Source organism: Cebidichthys violaceus, unplaced genomic scaffold (genome assembly GCF_023349555.1).
Source record: "Cebidichthys violaceus isolate CVI_PGR_0920_01 unplaced genomic scaffold, fCebVio1.0.p SCAF_81, whole genome shotgun sequence".
NCBI classification, from domain to species: domain Eukaryota; kingdom Metazoa; phylum Chordata; class Actinopteri; order Perciformes; family Stichaeidae; genus Cebidichthys; species Cebidichthys violaceus.
Window position 1 is genome coordinate 563,377 of NW_027176966.1, and position 18,601 is coordinate 581,977.

The window sequence follows — 18,601 nt, forward strand, 5'->3', positions numbered from 1 at the left end:
TCTCTCTCTCTTTCTTACACTGGAAATACAGAGAGAGAGAGAGAGAGAGAGAGAGAGAGAGAGAGAGAGAGAGAGGGAGGGGAGAGAGAGAGAGAGAGAGAGAGAGAGAGAGACTGAAGTGCAGGGCATCAGTGCGCTGCTGCTCCCTCCCTAAACTGCACTGCTGTCCACCTGTGCAGGATTATCTGCGTCCAGGCAGCAGACCGGAGTCTCTACAGCGTCCATCGCTCGCCAGGCGGATTACTTGAGGACGAACCGCCGTTCGGTGGGAAGAAAGACGAAGGACTTAGTTGCCATTAACGCCTCGTATTTAGTTTTTTTTTTCTTGTGCTGCCTGTCCGCTTCTGGCTCGCGCTCAGTTTTTTTTAGCCATTGCAGTTTTTTTTTATTTTTTACTTTATTCTGTGGCGTTTGCTTGGTCACTCCACCGACTCCGTTCGTGTGTTTTTTCTCCCCCCACTCTTGCCACACCGCTCTGTGGTTGTTGGTGCTTATCCACAATACCTCCGCCTGTATTGGAAATGAAAGCTTCCGTTTTTCATTTTGCCCTTCTTGCTCGCTGGCTGCCCCGCTGAAGGGGTCCGAAAAAGGCGCAGTAGAGAGCGGAGCGGAGCGGAGCGCGAATTGGCGCACATACAGAGAGGCGGACCTATTGCGCACCGCGCCGCTCCTTCACGCACACATGGGCACGGACACGCAGGCTCGCAGGGACGCACGTGCACACACACACGCACACACACACACACATACACGAATGCACATCCAGATACGCAGCTCTTTTCCCCTCTGCGTGCATGCATAGCTTTCGATTGCAATTAAGCACCAGAGTTTTCTTGTGAGCCCGGAGCAGAAACGCGTTTACCTCCCACCCACCCGCACCGCCCATCCTTGGCAAGTTCATTTTTTCGACATGCACAAGACGGACACCCACTAAGGAAACCATCGCAGAAACATTCCCATCTAAAAGATGAGAGAAATTGGCCTCAGCGGATCTTCCGTCGGTCACCGGAATTGCGAGTGCAGGGTCGGGGCGGAGGGCACCGGGGAGAGAGGACAGGGAGAGGCCGGGGAGGAGGATCTCTCAGCCGGGCTGCCCGCCGCGGAACAGCCGCTGCTGCCGGTGCTGAAGAAGCAGGCTGCTGCTGCCGGGGGGAGGCGGGGGGAGGATGAACAGCGCCTCAGTGTGAAATTATAACACTCAGCTGGCTTTGGGAGTGTTTGTTTTTCTGTCGTTTTTCCTCTCTCTAATTAGTCCGAGGATGCGAGATAACGAACAGTGGCCTACTTAATAACTGTCACCCCGTACTCTTATCATAGTGGCACTTTTGGGTCGCCTCAAAGGAAAAAAAAAATCAGCACTTTGGAGAAGTAAAGGCCTACAGTTGCGAATTTACCTGTGCAGTACCTTTCAGGAAGGACGTCCTCCCACCTACAGACCGCCTACACCAGTTCAACTTTGTGCAATGATTACTTTTTATTGATAGTGTTTGTATTTGATAAGAGAAATAATACTCCTATACTGGTTATATAGGGACTTCTAGTGTGTCTGTGGTGCTCAGTAGTGAGTTTATAGTCACCATATTGCACTTGATGGTATTTTTTATCTCTTAAATGTTACTTGGCTATAATATTTATTTAAGGTATTATATATATATATATATTTATATACATATAAATATATATATATACATTTAGTTTATAGCTTTCTGTGATATTTGTATAGTATTGTACTTTAGATTTATTATAAGACAACTATAGTACTTTTTCTATTACACCTTAAGAACTGACTTACTTTAGAGATACATCCCTTGAAGGAGCCCTGTTTCCAGGTGCCTTGGTGGTGGAGACTAGCGGTTTATCATTTATTCATATACCTGTTTGTCTAATACATATTTAAAGGTCATGGATTGATTTAAGGCCAACATTGATTCATTTGCAACAAGGAAGTGTTTCGCTGTATTGGGCTTTTTGTAGTGGAGTCGATTTCTTTTTGATTCCTTTTTTTTTTTCTTCCTTCTTCTTGGCTTATTTGACGGCGGGGCTGTTTGAGCAATACGCTGCTGTCTGGACCTCGAACGCGGCCTTATAAACCCTCCAGAGGACGGTCGCCTGCTTAACAGACAGTCAGACAAAACGCATGTGTGTCATGACACTTGTTGGCAGGTGCCGCTTGCAGATACACCAACACGCTCAGTTATTTATAGACGTCAGTATCACTGTGTGCTTTTGGAGTATCGATTCAGAGCCGGTGTCGATGCTCGCTGGAATGTAACGCAAACTACGGAGCTGCTGCAGATTCAAACGGAACACTCGGTGGAGTACAGGCGGAAGTCAGCGAATGCATCTCCGGTCTTAGCTGGCGTCAGCTGACTGTGGGGTCACATAGACCGGAAGCCAAGAGACTTTGTCTAGAAGTGTGGCCACAAAGCACAACAAGACCCCCCCCCCCCCACACCTGATCTAGGTAGGACACATTTGTCTTTTTTTTCCCCCCCTTCAAATTCAAATATATGTGAATCCAACTCATGATATCATCTGATGCAGGCTTATGTTTGATTCTAAGTGGAACGATTGTACATGTTGTCTCTCATTTACAGAAATACACATCTATTATGTTTGTATTGCAGGATTGAAAACAACGCTGATGTTGACAATGTTTAACAGTGAGTGTGCCTTTTCATTCCTGCAGTCATGTTTTACAAGATGGCGTATCGATATTACTGCCAGATATCTTAATCTGTGCATTACTTTTAAATACTACGTGAAAAAAGAAAAAGTGCCCAAGTGCACGTATGTAGCTGTAAACGCGCTGCTAATCTTCACCTGGTTTGCACCCGTCGCCGGTAGGCCGATGACATCACTCTTCTCTGTGTGTTTCTGTGGGTTTGTCGTCAAGCTCAAGAGCACAAGCAGTCCGCCGGCGTACCATCTGCCGTTTCCTCACAATGCAATGTGATATCCGAGCAGTAAAAAAAAAAACTCTGCATAAAGCGGTGTTTATGAACCGGACGGCTCAGTCGATTTTTATCGTGAGGGTTAAAACAACTCTTTCCCCTGAAAAAAAAAACCCCGCTAAAAGCTCAATAAAAGACCCGAAAGACTTCATAAATCCAACACCTGTTCCGTGTCACTTTTGAGCATCGCTGAGTAGCTCGGTGAGGCGCAAGACCGTTTGGTTTTCAGGGTTTGAGTGTCTGTTGGCTCCTGATGTCTTCTGCTGTGGGGAAAAGCACATGTACAGTAAATAATGCACCATGACAAGCATTAGCTCGGGAGATCAGATCACACTGCGCTCTCTTCTCTTTGCTCTAAAACAAAAAAAAAAAAAAAAAAAAATAGTTCACCAAACTGAAACACAGGCTTGATCCAAAATTAGACCTTTCATTTCTCTGCGTTGAAGCTGCAGTAGGTGCATTTTGCAGAGGCGCATAGAGAGAAGCTCGCTCTCTCCTCCCCTCACGTCCCACCGAGGTAAAAGCAATCGACGGGCAAGTTGATTGACGGCTCAGAACGAAGCCCTGCCGCTCAAAAGTTTACCTCGGATGCCTCAGAAGCAAATGGCCCAGTCAGTTTTACCTCACTCATTCCTCTGAACCCCGACACGAGAATTGCGGTTTTTTTTTTTTTCCTTCCTGAATCTAACAACACATGTCAAGTTCTTAAAATCTACCTTCGACAGCTTTAGCATCATACGAATACCAAAACAAAAATGAATTGTCTTCTACCAGTGGCTTGTGAAATTCGAAAAACATTTTTGCTCGGCAAATCGGTTTGGAGAATACAAAGGACCGTCCAGAATTTTGATCGTCTGCCAACTTGGCTCCTGCTGTTCATGTAGAGTAGAGAAACTTGTGATCAGCAGTCAAAATGTGTCATGATCGGGCTGCTGGCTGGTGCTTCTTTCTCACTCTGTGTCATTTTTTTTCTTCTTTTTTTTGGAGTTTGCAGTTACAGTGAGAGCTATTTAAAAGCCCCATCATTTCACTGTACACTTGAGCGTTATTGTATGTTCTGTACTTTCAGCCGTTGTGTAACGTTCACACTGCCGATGATTTATTTATGTAACCGTGGCTTTATTTCTATTTTAGACCGGTCTTCCGTGGTTCTTCCAGTCAGGGTTTGCATGCTATATTTCCCCCATTTACATGTAGAGCTGAACAGATTAGTTGATTAACAGAAGGTTAATTATCACTTGATTAATCATTGAAAGGGGTACTGCAGCTATTTAGCGTTGCCCTTCCATGGCGTTGGGATGGGGCTTGTGAGAGAGACAGATTCGAAGAAAGCTCGGTCAAAAATTGAGATATATCCTGACTTTTAGTCCCCCGTCAACACAACCTCGTCAGCTCGGTCGGTCGCTCTAGATACACCTCTAGTGTCGGTTCTGGACGCTTCAGGGACGGCGTGTCAGTTTCCGCTCATAACATGCAAATAGTCTCTTTTCAAAATGAACTTCCAACGTCGGTTTACTTTGTTTTTAGGTTTACTTCTGCAACAAAACTCCTTGGTAAGGTTTAGGAAAAGGGCTTAGGCAAAGACTTAAAATAAGTATGTTCCTTATGTACAATCACTACGCTTGTTAAACAGAATCAGAGTCAGGTGGTGTTCAGGAAACAGAAGTACAGTAAAACACAGCGTCACACGAATTTGTCGCCCGAGTTGAAATACTTGATGCAAATTCGCTTCATTAGCTGTGCGTCGTCCACGCTGCTTGGTGTGTGTTTCTGTCAATTCGCGTCTTTAGTATTTACTTAGCATGTAATCGCGCCACACTTAAAGTTTTGCTTTGCGTTTGCCGTAAACACACCATAACAGATGTCTCCTGGGTCAAAGTCCTGTGTTTGTTTTGACCCGCCCACCCGGTCCAACGCGGACTTTCTCGCTCTTTATGCCAAGTCAGTGGCTGTGAATGTTTAACAATGATGCGGATGGGCTTACATTGAAGTTAGTTGAGAGCCTGGTCCGTTGACGAGTTGCTCTAGTATAGAGAACCAAAGCCATGACGTCGCATCCCAACTAGCCTCTGCTTTCACAAAAAAAATGGAGTGTGTTCCGTGGGTTTACGTCCCATATTTTAAGACAAAGTGGTCTCCAGTGCAGCACTTGCTTTTAGTAGTTAAACGTTTCATGCTTTTAAACAACAAATCAGCAGAAAGTGTTGGTGAATTTTATGGATATGGACAAAACCGAGTAAAAATGATAAGTACCCGTGCTTGCTGCGCCTGTAAATTTTCATGGAGCAGTAGTTTCTTCCGTATGCTCTCAAAGTAATCTTAGCCGTAACCTTTCTGTAAAGGGCTGTAAACCTCTGCAGCGTTCAGTCCTGTCTGCCCCGCTGTCTTTACAGACAGGCTGGAGGAACCGTGGAGCCTCAACTCGGCCCTCTTATGTCGAGCCACGATGTGGAATATGTTTGTTAAATGCCACTAAAGACAGAAATATTGGATACAAATGATAGTCTTTAACCACATATACAGCCTACGCCACTTAGGTTACATGGTTTTCTTGCTTCTGGAACAGAACCTGGTCCTGGTTTCACTTCGGCTCTCCATTACTCATGCCCAAAGAATCCTGGTTCCTCCGTTTCCCATATGACTCCATAGTGTCTTTCACTAGACGCTCTCTGCCTGCTAAACACCCACATCTTTCAAACTCCACGCCTCCGGTTTGCAACACAGGCTCTCTGTTGAAGATTTGAAGCCACAAGCAGAAATCGAGGTTATTTCTTCAAGCTTTAGAAGAAGAACACTGACCTTTTGGTGGAGTGCACCTGTCTTTTAATAACCCATAATGCTGAATATTATTCGTTTTCAGCTTCTCGAAATATGAAGATTTGCTGTTTTATACGATTGTTGGGCAAAACAAGCAATCTGAAGAGGACACTTTTGGGTATTTTCTCACAGATATTTTAGAGACTCAAGAATAGACGACAGATAAATAAATAATTATTAGTTGCAGCTGTACTTTTGTGCATCACCGTTGAAAGGCCCTTCGCGTTAACTAATACGGCCGCTCAGCAAATCGATCCGCACGCCGCTAACTGGGACACTCTATAAATAACATGCATCATTCAAGGAACCGTAGCGTACCTGTTTGCACACTGTCCATTAGCGATCTGTTCGGAACGCGGAATGGACTCTGATAGCGAGGTCAAGGCTTGCTGAGAGATGCTGCTGCTGCCGCATGAAGGCTCGACTCCTCGCCGGCGTCTCTCAACACCTTCCTCTTTTTAGATCGGTCTGTGCGGCCTCTGCAGAGCTCCATCGGCTCAGCGAGTGACCGGGGCTCGTCAGGATAAATGTTTCCCGAAATATTTCATCTCTGCCAAAATGTTCTCTGCGTGAAGCTACGGTTGAGGAACAAAAAAAGAAAAACAACAACACCAGAACCTCTTGCGGCGCTATGGTGCCTTGCTTTACCTGCTGGGCCCTGGATGACAGCAGTGATACGTTACATTATGTAATGAGAGGAACACAGGAGAGACTGCCTTGCATCTGTAGTCACAGTTCATGGATCAAAAGCAAACAGGGAGCCAACCAGCGTTCTATCATAACAAAGGCAAACACAGAAAAAGCCCTGAGCATTTCAGCGCTATTAAGACACCCACTCCCACTCCAGCCTCCATCTCTGGCTCTTGTGCTCCCTCTCTCCATTCAACTCCCCCTTCCTCAGTGCAACTCCCCCTCACCCTCCCTCTCTTGTTAAAGCTCCCCTAGATGCGTTTCCTCCATTTCACCCTTTTTCTTCCGCTCTCCCTCTCTCCAGCTCTCTCTCTCTCTCTCTCTCTCTCTCTCTCTCTCTCTCTCTCTCTCTCTCTCTCTCTCTGTCTCCCTCTCTCCAGCTCTCTCTCTCTCTCTCTCTCTCTCTCTCTCTCTCTCTCTCTCTCTCTGTCTCTCCAGCTCTTTCTCTCTCTCTCTCTCTCTCTCTCTCTCTCTCTCTCTGTCTCTCCAGCTCTCTCTCTCTCTCTCTCTCTCTCTCTCTCTCTCTCTCTCTCTCTGTCTCCCTCTCTCCAGCTCTCTCTCTCTGTCTCTCTCTCTCTCTCTCTCTCTCTCTGTCGTCCTGTCTTCACTCCATACAGCCTTGCTCTCGCGCTGTCCCTCCTACTCCTACACGAGCACTTACCCACCCCCCCACCCCACATATACACACACACACACACACACACACACACACACACACACACACACACACACACACACACACTGTGTTCCTTTTTTTTTTAACCAACCTCTTACTCATGTATGTCTACATCCCTCCCTCCCACTCTTTTAACTCTGTCTCTCTCTCTCAGTTCTCTCAGAGGGTCTAAGCTGGAAGCGATTGCCACCCACACATTCCCTCTTCAGCTTTCAGCTTGACATCAGATTTACATTCAAAATGAGCAAGCGCAGATATTTCACATGTTGCCTGGCACATGGCTGCACGCACAAACATGTGAACACACGAAACTGGTTGCATGCACACGTGAACGCACATGTCCGTACCGTATGTTTGACATGTACGGGTTAGTTTTCTGTGTGTCCGCGATCATTTATTGCTACAAAAATTGCTTGTTGAAAAAGCAATTTTGTTGATCTGTTAGTCATTTATTAGCAAAAATGATATGCTAGTTGCAGTTTGTGAATTGTGGGGGTTTGCTGCTTTTCTCAGTTTTCTGTGATTATAAATTGAATATTTTGGATTATTGTTTGGACTAAAGAAGGATGTGCATTTTTGTGAACACAGTTAAAGGTGTTTGATTTTAAATTGAGGGATTTAATACACCAGCAGACAACTATTTGCCATGTAAAGACACGATGGCCTGAAGTCTCTCTGAGTGTGCTGTAATCGCTGCTTCACTTTGCTTCGTGCGTTGTATGTTGGTGGATGTGGGCGTGTCCACCTGTCTAGCTAATCTCCGTCGCACTTCCCTGCGCTCACGCCGCCGTTTTTTTTTTTCTGATTACGACACCGTCTTGACCCACGCCGTCCTTGTGGAAGCGCAACGCCCGCCATCCGGTTCCCCCTCAGGTGAACGATGTTAGCTCTGCCCTTCTTTGCTTTTACATGCAGCCATTTCAGCACCTTTCATCAAAGAAATTGAGAGATTAATAAATAATGAAATTACATGGATCGATCAACACTGATGCTGTGTGTGTGTGTGTGTGTGTGTGTGTGTGTGTGTGTGTGTGTGTGTGTGTGTGTTTCTGAATTAAAGGAATAGTTTGACATTTCGGTAAATAGGCATATTAACTTTCGTTAGATGAGAAGATCAATACCATTCTCATATCCGTACAATAACTATGGCGCTGGAACAGGGAGGCCATTAAATCAGCTTAGCAATGAAGACTGGAAATAACAGGAAATTGGTTTAGTCAGTTCAATATTACGCCTGCCGACACATTTAAAGCTAAACTAATTAAAACATTACCTGACTATTGGTGGTTTAGGAATGAGTAACAACAGTTTATCCATCCACCCAGCGTCTCCGCTGTTAGCCCCTAATCTCTAACGAGAAGACGCTTAAAGACGCTTAGTTGTTCTCCAAAAAATAGTTTCACCAAGTTGCTGTAAAACCACACATTTTCATCTTTCCATTTCTGTGTACAGATTAAAGAAATGAGATACAAGGTGCTAATTTGTTAGCTCTAGAGGTGTTGGTATGTGAACATAATAACAGCTAAGCTAAGCTAATTGTTTCCCGCCGTCCTACTATTCATACACAACATATGCATCTGGGTGTTGTGGGTCTATTCATCTAACTCTCGGCATGAAAGCAGAAAAGTCGACTCGTTACTCGGTGATCTGGATCTGCGGAGGCATGGTGATGCAATCGTACGGTTGGGCCGCAAGTAACGTAACATCGGGCTGAAACGCAGCGTTTCACTGCCCTCTCTAGCGGAAAGTTTCACACAACCAAGAAGTAAGAGGTCTGCATTGTTGTACCGTTAACCACACAGTGATGTCACAGTTCCCTGGAGTACACCTGTACATCACTGCAGGGTGAGAAGTTAAACCCTTATATCCTTCAAAGGATATAAGTGCAGTTCGTGACAGTGTGGGCTCCATGGTAGCTCTGGCAGCTTGACGGAGTGGCAGCTGGGGGCGGGGCTTAGTGAAGGGTCAATTGCACTTCCTCATGCTATCCCAAGCATGAAGCCCAGGCAAAACGCTACAGGCCAATCCCCCTCCCTTGAGATGGGACGCACCATGTTTGTTGACTAGTCCTTGTTGTGGATTGTGGGTGAACACGCCATGGATACTCCTTTTTTTTTTGTTGCATTGTGGGGAATTTCTTGAGGGCAACATGTGGAGGATCTGAAAACACGTCACGTGTTACCACCGGGTGTGATTCGAGTCTCTCCTGACAGTGATCTGATCAGTGTGGTTTATTCCACAAGATTTGGTCGAGACTCTTTTTCTTCCCGTTTCGTCATGGACTCCATTCTTAATCGACACGCACCTGGCCATCTTTCCAAACATTTCAACACGGCGATAGTGAGAATGAGCAAACTTGAACAATGTTGTTTCAGCACATGGGTGAGTTATTAGGCAGCTAAATGAAAGAGACAAGCATGTCTACCTTGCCGCATGACCCCAGCAGGACTGAATCACAACCTCCCCGTGACACGATGATGCCTCAGCCAGGCTCCGTTTTCCAGTCTGCTTTTCAAGCCTTTACGTCTTTTCCAAACGGCAATTTCATAATTGCATTTTAAAAGAGGTACAACAAGCGAATCAAAACAGGTCTCCAGATGTCTCCGCAAAGCGCAAGTATGTTCTCTATTGAGAGCTTTGTTGTATGCCGTGTTTGAAACAAAAATGTAAGGTGCTTCGGGAGGGAGGAGGGGGGGGGGGGGCATTGCCATGGCAACGAAAAACACAGAGCCTGGCTCTGGATCTGAAAGAGAGTGAGAGATGAATAGATTTAAATGGAGAGATCCAGACTTTTTTTTCGTTCCAGGCCGATGCTTTTGTTAACTCCGTAATAAACCATTAAAGTGCGAATTCAGGTGTTGAAAAAAAAAAAAAAAAAAAAAAAAGACAATGACCGTGCCATTTATTTCAGTTTTTAATTTGTCACTCTGCTCAATGCCCCTGCTAACTCCACCCATCTCACATCTTTTCCCATTACCGTAAAGACGGTGGTATCAGAGGACGCATGCAGTGATTCTGAATGGGTCCTAGCACGTGCTGCCGCCCACATTTCTCCACTCTGTGCATGTCGAGTGTAAAAAAGGGCATGATCGGTGTGTTATGTCTGAGAAGCGAATATGGGACTGTATTGAAGTTGATGAGTACCATTTTCCAAAATGAGGAAATCTGCTCTCGGCACCTACTCTCACCCAATGATAGATAATGCAGCATGTGGGGTAAATCCAGGTGCATGTTAAAAATATAGGAGGTCTCCGAACTCCATGCAAGTGCTTTATTCTGGGTTCAAATGTCGCACTGCTCTTTGCAAGTCTGTGTCTTGTCTATTGGGGCGATATTCTTTCAAATGAACAGGAGGTAACTTAATGGCCTTCGTTGGATGTAACCTGTGGCAAACCCCTCGATGGTGTTGTCGTTATTGAAGTCATTTTCTTTCTGAAGTGGCTCGTAGTTGGAGAAGAGAAAATGTCAGCAGGCGTTACTATCAGAGAAGAGTCAACATTTAAAAAAAAAAGGGTTTGTTTGGGACAAACCGCAGGGGAGAAACAATCTGAGTCAAAGGTCCACTTTCAACCATATCTCATGGTCTTCATCATCGATCCTTTATGGTTTAGGGAGGTTAACTGCATAAACAGATAAATAGATAATTTGACACCTTTCAGAACAATCTTGAAGAGAGAATCATTTTAAATTATAATAATGTATATCTTAACTAACATTAATCTATTTTTAGTGTTGCTCTGCCTGCGTTCAAACTATTTCCATAACTGCATTGATTTTTATCTTATATTCATATATATATATATATATATACATATATGAATATGTAACCTTGTGACCCATTCTGGCCAATAATAATATTTAGGAATGTGCACTTTCCCTATTAAATAAAGTCAATATGCTTTGACAGTTTACTTTACTATAGTTGATTGTTGTACAACACAGCTACAGATATAGACCCTGCCACTTGTTACAGCAGACTTGCACCTTTTTTATTGCACGTTTGCACTACTGTTAAATAACCGAATGGTTAAATGCACGAGGGAGCCTTCAACCTCTTACACTTATCTCACTGCACGGTGCTCTCAGTGAGACACTGTGTTGCCGATACGTCTTTTAAATTATAGTCATGATTTATATACTGTATACTGTAAGTCAACAGTAATCTGCCCTCTGTGGCAAGAGAAAGGATTAGAATGCCCCATTCACATCTCCACCCCACGTGTACATGAATACAGACACATCTGAATAAAAGCAAACCGTGTGTTCTCACAGGGAAAGTCTAGAAATGTATATTTGGAGGTCAAACTGCATTCATATTCCAACATTTGCTTCAGAGTCTCTTTGGAGATTAAGAAAGTCAAAGCTTTCATTGCTCTGGGGATTCTCGCTCAGCAATTTCTGACTGAAATATAATGTGAAAACAAACCGCCGCATTGGGCTCTGTGTAAACGAAATGCTTCGTAAGACAGTTTATCACTTGTGAGGAGTCGTCATCAGAGGGTTTTGTTACGCTGGTTACGGATCACTTGATAATTTAACAGCGCCGCTGGAAATTTGATGTCCTTGAAGCCATTAAGTTCATTCATCCACCCGTTCATCACAACACGACAGCGCCAGTCGATGCTGAGTGTGGCCCGGATGTTTTGTCACTTGCTTGTGGCTCCCGATGTTTCTTTTTGTTTTTAATAAAATGCTCAACATCAACACTGATGTTTTTCAGCGATTATGAGAAACGTATTATGCACAGCTGCCGAATAACACTTAACAGTCCAGAGCACCTGCAGCGCAGCCACCCCACACTAAGCTGCTAAAACAGCTCGCCTGCGAACTCTGATTCTAATCGTCAGCGCGTTTAGAGGGACAGTCCCCGGTGTGCATTCATATCGCAACACAAGAACTTTGAAACATATAAGAGCGAGGTATTTTCCTCGTAAACACTTTCTGTACTTTTATGGGGAAAAACAACAACAGCTGCAACTACCTAAAGCGGACAAAGACTTGGTCGACTTCCAACAGAAATCCAGAACTCAATGAAACCCTCCATTGGAGGATGTAATAAAACACGTGCTCTCTCTGAATCTTATGACTTCAAATTGGCACCAAAATGTGTTTTTTTTTTTTTTTATATAATCACCCGAAGGGTTAGGACAGTACACCAACTCATAGATTGCTTGTTTTTCTGATCTCTTTGTCTAAACCAACAGAAACGGCCCAAACTTCAGTGTTGTTTCTTTTTACAGTAAGACTGATGCCAGTTGAGTCCTAAATCACCATTCTCTGCTTGACACAATCTGCTCCTCCAGGAGAATCTAATTAGTTTGGGCAACAATATATTCTGAAGTGGTTCTTTGATATCACTGTTCTGAGGCCCGTTAATGGAGACGGCTGCAGTTATGATGCATGCGTAGCGATGGCATAACCTCCGGCCGTACGGGGCGGCACCCAGAATAAATGCTGTTAATTAACAAACACCGAAGAAAGTTTGAGTACTACTGTGAGCGGCCACGCAAGATGCATTTAGAACGCGGTAAACTAGAGAAGGTCAATTCCTGGAAAAAGTCAGTAATCCTAACTTCTTGGAAATACCGGGTACCAAACAATATCTTTTTCTTTATGTGTCAATCATCTTATAAGCGTAGGTTTAAGTCTTTTAAATGAAAAGTCTTGCAATTATGTAACCCTATTACGAAACACAATTTTGAGGAGAGTCAACTGAACTTAATTTCGATAGAATTACCGTCGAGTGTTAAAAGCGCTCTTGACGCCTTGTAACGGCGCTAGATATTGAGTTTCCCCTCCTCTCCTGTGATTTGTCAGTCACCTTTTCATGTACGAACCCTCAGATTTCATTTAGAAGACTCCATCATCCAGCCCAGTCATTCAGCCCACAGAGTTTGATTTGGTAGTTTTGTAGGATGTGGATTTGTGCAAATAGAAACTGGCATCGCATGATGTCTCGGCTAGGCAACAACCACCTCCGTGGTCATCTTCCTCCCTCCTAATGTGGGTCGGAGGAGATTGTTGGGATTGCAGACAGACAGAAGGACAGGCTTGCGGTGAAAAGATTGCCATTTGAACAGGTAAATGAAAGAGAGTGAAAGGAGAAGGGCGATGGGGATGAAAGAAGTACAGATGAAGGTAATGTGGAGAAAATGGAAGGTTCTAGATGCCACACATATTTGAAGGGGGAGGGAGTGAGAGGACGGTATGAGAAAAGGAGAGAGAGAAAGAGAGAGAGAGAGAGAGAGGAGAGAGAGAGAAAAAGAGAAAGAGAGAGAGAGAGAGAGAGAGAGCGAGAGAGAGAAAAAGAGAAAGAGAGAGAGAGAAAAAGAGAAAGAGAAAGAGAGAGAGGAGAGAGATCAGGGTCTGAAGAGAGGTAGAGGGATAAATGCACTATTTGATTTATGTAAAATAGCTGCGTGGGAGAAATGAGGTGTGTGTCTGTGTGTGTGTGTGTGTGTGTGTGTGTGTGTATTAGTGTGACTGTGTGACAGAAGAGGCTGAGAGCAAAGCAAAGTGCAGAGATAGACAACATGACAAGTCAGGGTGAGATCGGCTGCAGTGCCGCAGAAATAGACAAGAATTAAGAATGAACAAGCAAAATGTAACCAACTCATATTTCGAACGATGTCGAACAGGGAAATAACGAGATGTGCAGAAATGTAAAGTAGGCTTTGATATCATCCCGCTGCAGTTGGGAGCCGATAAGAATTGATTCCAGTGAACGATGGTCACCCTGGCTTTATCAGACAAGGGATTGTTTCGTCTTCATCCGGTGGAAATGTGCTGTTGACTTTACATATTCTCGCTTAATCTTGTTTGTGCTGCTTTTATAGCTGCATGGCTCTCGGGATGACAATGTCTGTCTGAAGTGCTCGACAACCACTGTACTATATTGGACGGTTTTACATGAAATCGAGTGCAGACGGTCACGATCCCCAGAGGATGACTTTGGTGGTCCTCCTGCTTTTCATTGAGCTCTTACCTGCAGGTCAAAATGTCCACTCCTCCAGTGAAACCTACCAGATGGATTGGCCCTAGGTCTTGTGCAGATGGACATTTGATGAATCCTAAAGACAGAATTTTCCTCTAGTTAGATGTGTTTGCATAAAATGTTGTATCGTCAGGATTGCGTATGGAGACCATCAACATCCCCTCCCTGCTTCCACCCAATGGCATGGCGCTGTTAAGGTGAAGAATGACTTAAATGTGCTATATTCAAAACTCAGAGCATTGCCTCCACCCGGCTCCCAAAATGGTGGTGCAGGTAACGGAGTTAACAGAGTTAACAATGGCAACAGTACTGACAGAGCTAGCAGTGTTTACCTGAGGGGGAACCGGATGAGCTCAGTGCATCGCGGTGACCATGAGCTTCACTCTAATACAGTAAAAGTCACGCGAGGCCGACCCGGCTGTGTTAACACAGCACAGGGAGGCTTGGAGAACAACACACAGGGAGGGAGAGCGACTTCATTATCGGCCCAGCTAGATAGATTTACATAGCAAACAGTTGTGTGCTGCTATGAATATGCGCTAATTATCGAATAGAGAACACACCGTGGTTGAGATGCATACCAGAAAAACAGCAACGTCCCTGGTTTGGTTCCACTGCAGGGATCTTTGTCGCATGTCTCTCTCTCCCCTGTGTTTCTTTTCTGTATCGCTTATTGTCACGATCAAATTAAAGCAAAATACTAAAGAAATACTTTTAAAGAACTTAAAGTCGGCCTAATATATGCTTGGGAATTTGTCTCGGGAGCATCAGTTCATACATGATGATACCGACTCTGTCTGTGTGTGATCAATATTATTTTGCATTTTGAAAGTATTTACGTATAAAGCATAACCCACACATCGGTGAAGCAGTTTATTAAAAGTTCTCCACATACAATACATGATGCATGTATACATACAAAGAAACCACAAGATTTAGATTAGATTACAAAATCTTAAGAGGAAAATATGTGCTAAATGTATACATGTATTGACAGTAAACACAATACAAACTCTAAAGGTAGTGGAGGGTATTTTAAGTTTTAAGCCCGCCTTTAAAGCTCAGTCAGACACACCTCAGATCCTCTGCTGATTTGCCTCACCAGTGTGTTTTAACTTCCACGTTTACGAGCAAGTTAGAGATGTATTTCGTGGCCAAACCATTTTGATTGATTTATAGGCACGCCGTGAGATTTGTAATTCTCCTCTGTGAAACGCGAGAGCCATTTGTGGTGTTATTTTCCTGCTGCTGGCCGTCTCAAAAGCCACTTCCGTCATACAATGCATGCGCGGGAATTTCCCCTCGAGGACAGCGATGCAGAGGCGCCCCTTCAGTCCGGACGTTTTATCGCGTTTCGCAACGTTTCGTCGAGGGACGGGGGCAGCAGAGGACGCGGGCCACAAACAGGCGATATACCGTCGCTGCGTTCAACGTTCCCTCCGGTTTTTTTGACGCGATTGTGTTGGTGCCGCAGCGATTAAGCAGGCCAGCCGGGTCAACCCGGGGCCTCCTGTGCTCTCTCACTGTACATTTCACACTCTCTCTCCGTCATCCATCAAGCGTAGGACAGGAGTTTATTCCCTCACTGACCAATTCAGTGCATTAGGCAGCGACACGCCGACGGAAGTCAATAAGTGCTTTGTTTGTTTAATGCTCGCTCCTCTCTATCCGTGCGTCTCCCGATCCCTCCCTTCAACATGCAGACTGTTAACATTCGCCCCATCTGACGTCCAGACAGAAAAATCTATCTCTCAAGCCTCTCGCCCACTTCGTCCACCTCCTCCCCTCGACGGATGAAGGCGTATTTGAGTTATACGCGTGCAGCAGTAAACGCAGCGGCGCTGCTGGTGAACGCGTGTGAGCCGGCATGTCTTTTTTTATTTCTGCCTCGCTCACCTTTGACCTCTATCTCGCTCTCGTATTCTGTGCTGCCCTCTTTCGTTCCTTCAGGCAGACTGTCCGTAACGGCTCTCCTGTAGCTGTTTATTTTCACAATGGCCCCCCCCGTCTTTCTCTCCCCCACATCCTCTCGCTCTACCTGTGTCTCGGCGAAGCAATTTTTCCTTCTGTCCTCATTTTATCTTTGAATGTCTCCCCCCCCCCCCCCCCCCCCCCCCCCCCCGATGGGGATTAGAGTCTTACCTGTGGCCCTTTTCTCGTTCTCTGCTCTTTAGATCATCGCGCCCGGCGGAAGAGCATAGCCACTGGGAAGCAGCCCAGCATGGAGGTCCCTCCCACTGCCCCAATTCAACCCTTCCGACAATCCGTGAGTAACCCCCCCTGTCCCCGGCCCCGCTCGCTGCCTCCGTCCCTCTCGCTGTCCCTCCTCCCTCCTCCCGCCCTGGGCCCGCCACACACCTGTGGCCGCCGGGCCAGCGGCACCCCGCCTCACCCTTTCCCCCTCTCCCTGGCTGTCTATCCCTCCCTCGCCTTGTGCCAGCGGCAGCAGCGGCAGCAGCACCGAAAGGGCTCCAAGAAAGGGCCCGGCACGCCCCCCATGCCCCGCTCGCTGCCCCTCTCCCCCTCCCTTTCCTTTACCCTGCCCCACTCGCCTGCTGCCTTCTCCTCCTCCTCCCCCTTCTCGTACTGGGGCGGAGACTGGAGGGCTGCCGGGTTGAGTCCAGTGGCAGGAGCAGCGTTTATTGCACCACTGCCCCCTGTTGAGGTATGTGACACAAACATGGCAGAAGCGGAGACATTGGCTATAGCATCGAAACATCTTTTTTTTTTTTTCTTCCTTCATTTTAATTCTCCAGGATAGTCCACTCCTCTCACTTGTGATCTCTGAAGTCTGAGTTAACTCATATTCACAGAATAATTGGAACGGTACGCCTCAAAGTGCCACACCAGTGTGTTTGCAAGTCAAACTATTTTCATATGCATGCTGTAAATTATTTGTTCTACAGTTCCAGGAACCTTTGGTCTTCATTCCCCAATGGTACAAAAATCAATTAACACAGTGTTGAGTCGTGTAATCTGCGTTAATGTTTGTCAAAGTTACGTATTAATTGTTGTGTGGTAATGCCGTTTAAATGCAGATCGATTTTAAAATTCTGCACTGCATTTTGTTTGTTGTGCAATGGTGACGTGTTTGAATTTACACATCACCATTACGGACATAGAATAATAGGAACTTCATGAATTTGTACAGGGGAGGAGCCCCCCCCCCCCCCCCCATCACAAAAACCTCTCAAATCCAATGAAGTGCAAGCAGAAGCAAACAAGAGTGGAGGAAAAAAATCAATAAAAGACTAAAATTAATCATGTTGCCTATTTATAGCCGATCATTATGCAAAAAAATACACTTTTGAAAAACAGCTTTTCAGTGAATGATTTATTATTTTATGGTGTTTTATTTAGTTTTCATCTTGTTTGTGTTTTTGTGCCCTGTGAAGCACCATATCACTCTCTCTCTCTCTCTCTCTCTCTCTCTCTCCCTCTCTCTCTCTCCTCTCTCTCTCTCTCTCTCTCTCTCTCTCTCTATATATATATATATATATATATATATATATATATATATATATATAAAATCAAGTCTGCTAATAGAGTTTCATCATATGATAAATAATGAAAACCAATGGATTCCTGGAACGACAGAAAAGATTACAAATGGTTGACTGTGATCTGAATGAAATCAGACTTGCAGTAAAAGGTTTAAAACACGCAAAAAAAACCTGCTGGTATGATTCTTTAATGTCAACAAAGTAATAGAAACAAATCGCTGTTGTCTGTTTTTCATACTAAAGACAACTTGAGTGAAAGAGGGAGCGAGAAGCTGGCAGCGAAACACATTCTGTCTGCGGACAAAAATAATCTGTTTATTGTTTTATTCATCTGCAATAGAAACTCAATCACGAGGTATCAAAACGTGCACATAAAGGGCTTAAAGGATAGATTGGTGGCTTATTAAGTTTGTGCCAGTGTTCTTTGTTGCCCGTCTCCTTCCATTATTTCTGCTGGTGTTTGCACACTGTCACTGTAACTGGAAATGGCAGCAGCTGTTTTTTCTCCCCTTCACAGGAAACTATTCGCTGCCCATTCACTGCTGCAGCACGAAAAAAAACAGCTTCCACAGACTTGAGCATTACGGGAGCCAGATAATCCATCAGAGTAAAAGTGAAGCCCCACTTTGGCTTGGTCAAATTTTTTTTTTTGTGTTTCATTATTATTGCATAGTGGCGGGGATGAGTGTTTTCATATCAATATTTCAGATTCTCTGATTGGGTGAACAAGCCTGAAGGGCAGGAGGTTGCCATTATCCTACATTTTTCTCTTTCTGTAAATCACAGGACACATGAGGGTAGAAATAGAGAACGAAATCCCCAAAAGCACATTGCTCGGTGTAGTGGTAAACCCGCATATACCCTATTACCATCACTTTATCCCTAAATATAGCCACAAATACGTATCAGTGCACATTATGCAGCCGATAATGTTGGTCTTTCACGTAAGCTGTGGCGTTAACTTCCT

The 18,601-nt window shown here is 44.8% G+C and overlaps 1 protein-coding gene across 1 annotated transcript in view; it reads left to right on the top strand.

Moving 5' to 3' along the window:
- Positions 1–18,601, top strand: part of syngap1b (synaptic Ras GTPase activating protein 1b) — a 147,306-nt gene that overhangs the window by 65,799 nt on the left and 62,906 nt on the right. The window contains 1 exon segment of the mRNA XM_068702163.1: positions 16,306–16,397. Coding sequence (XP_068558264.1) covers positions 16,306–16,397 — 92 coding nt within the window.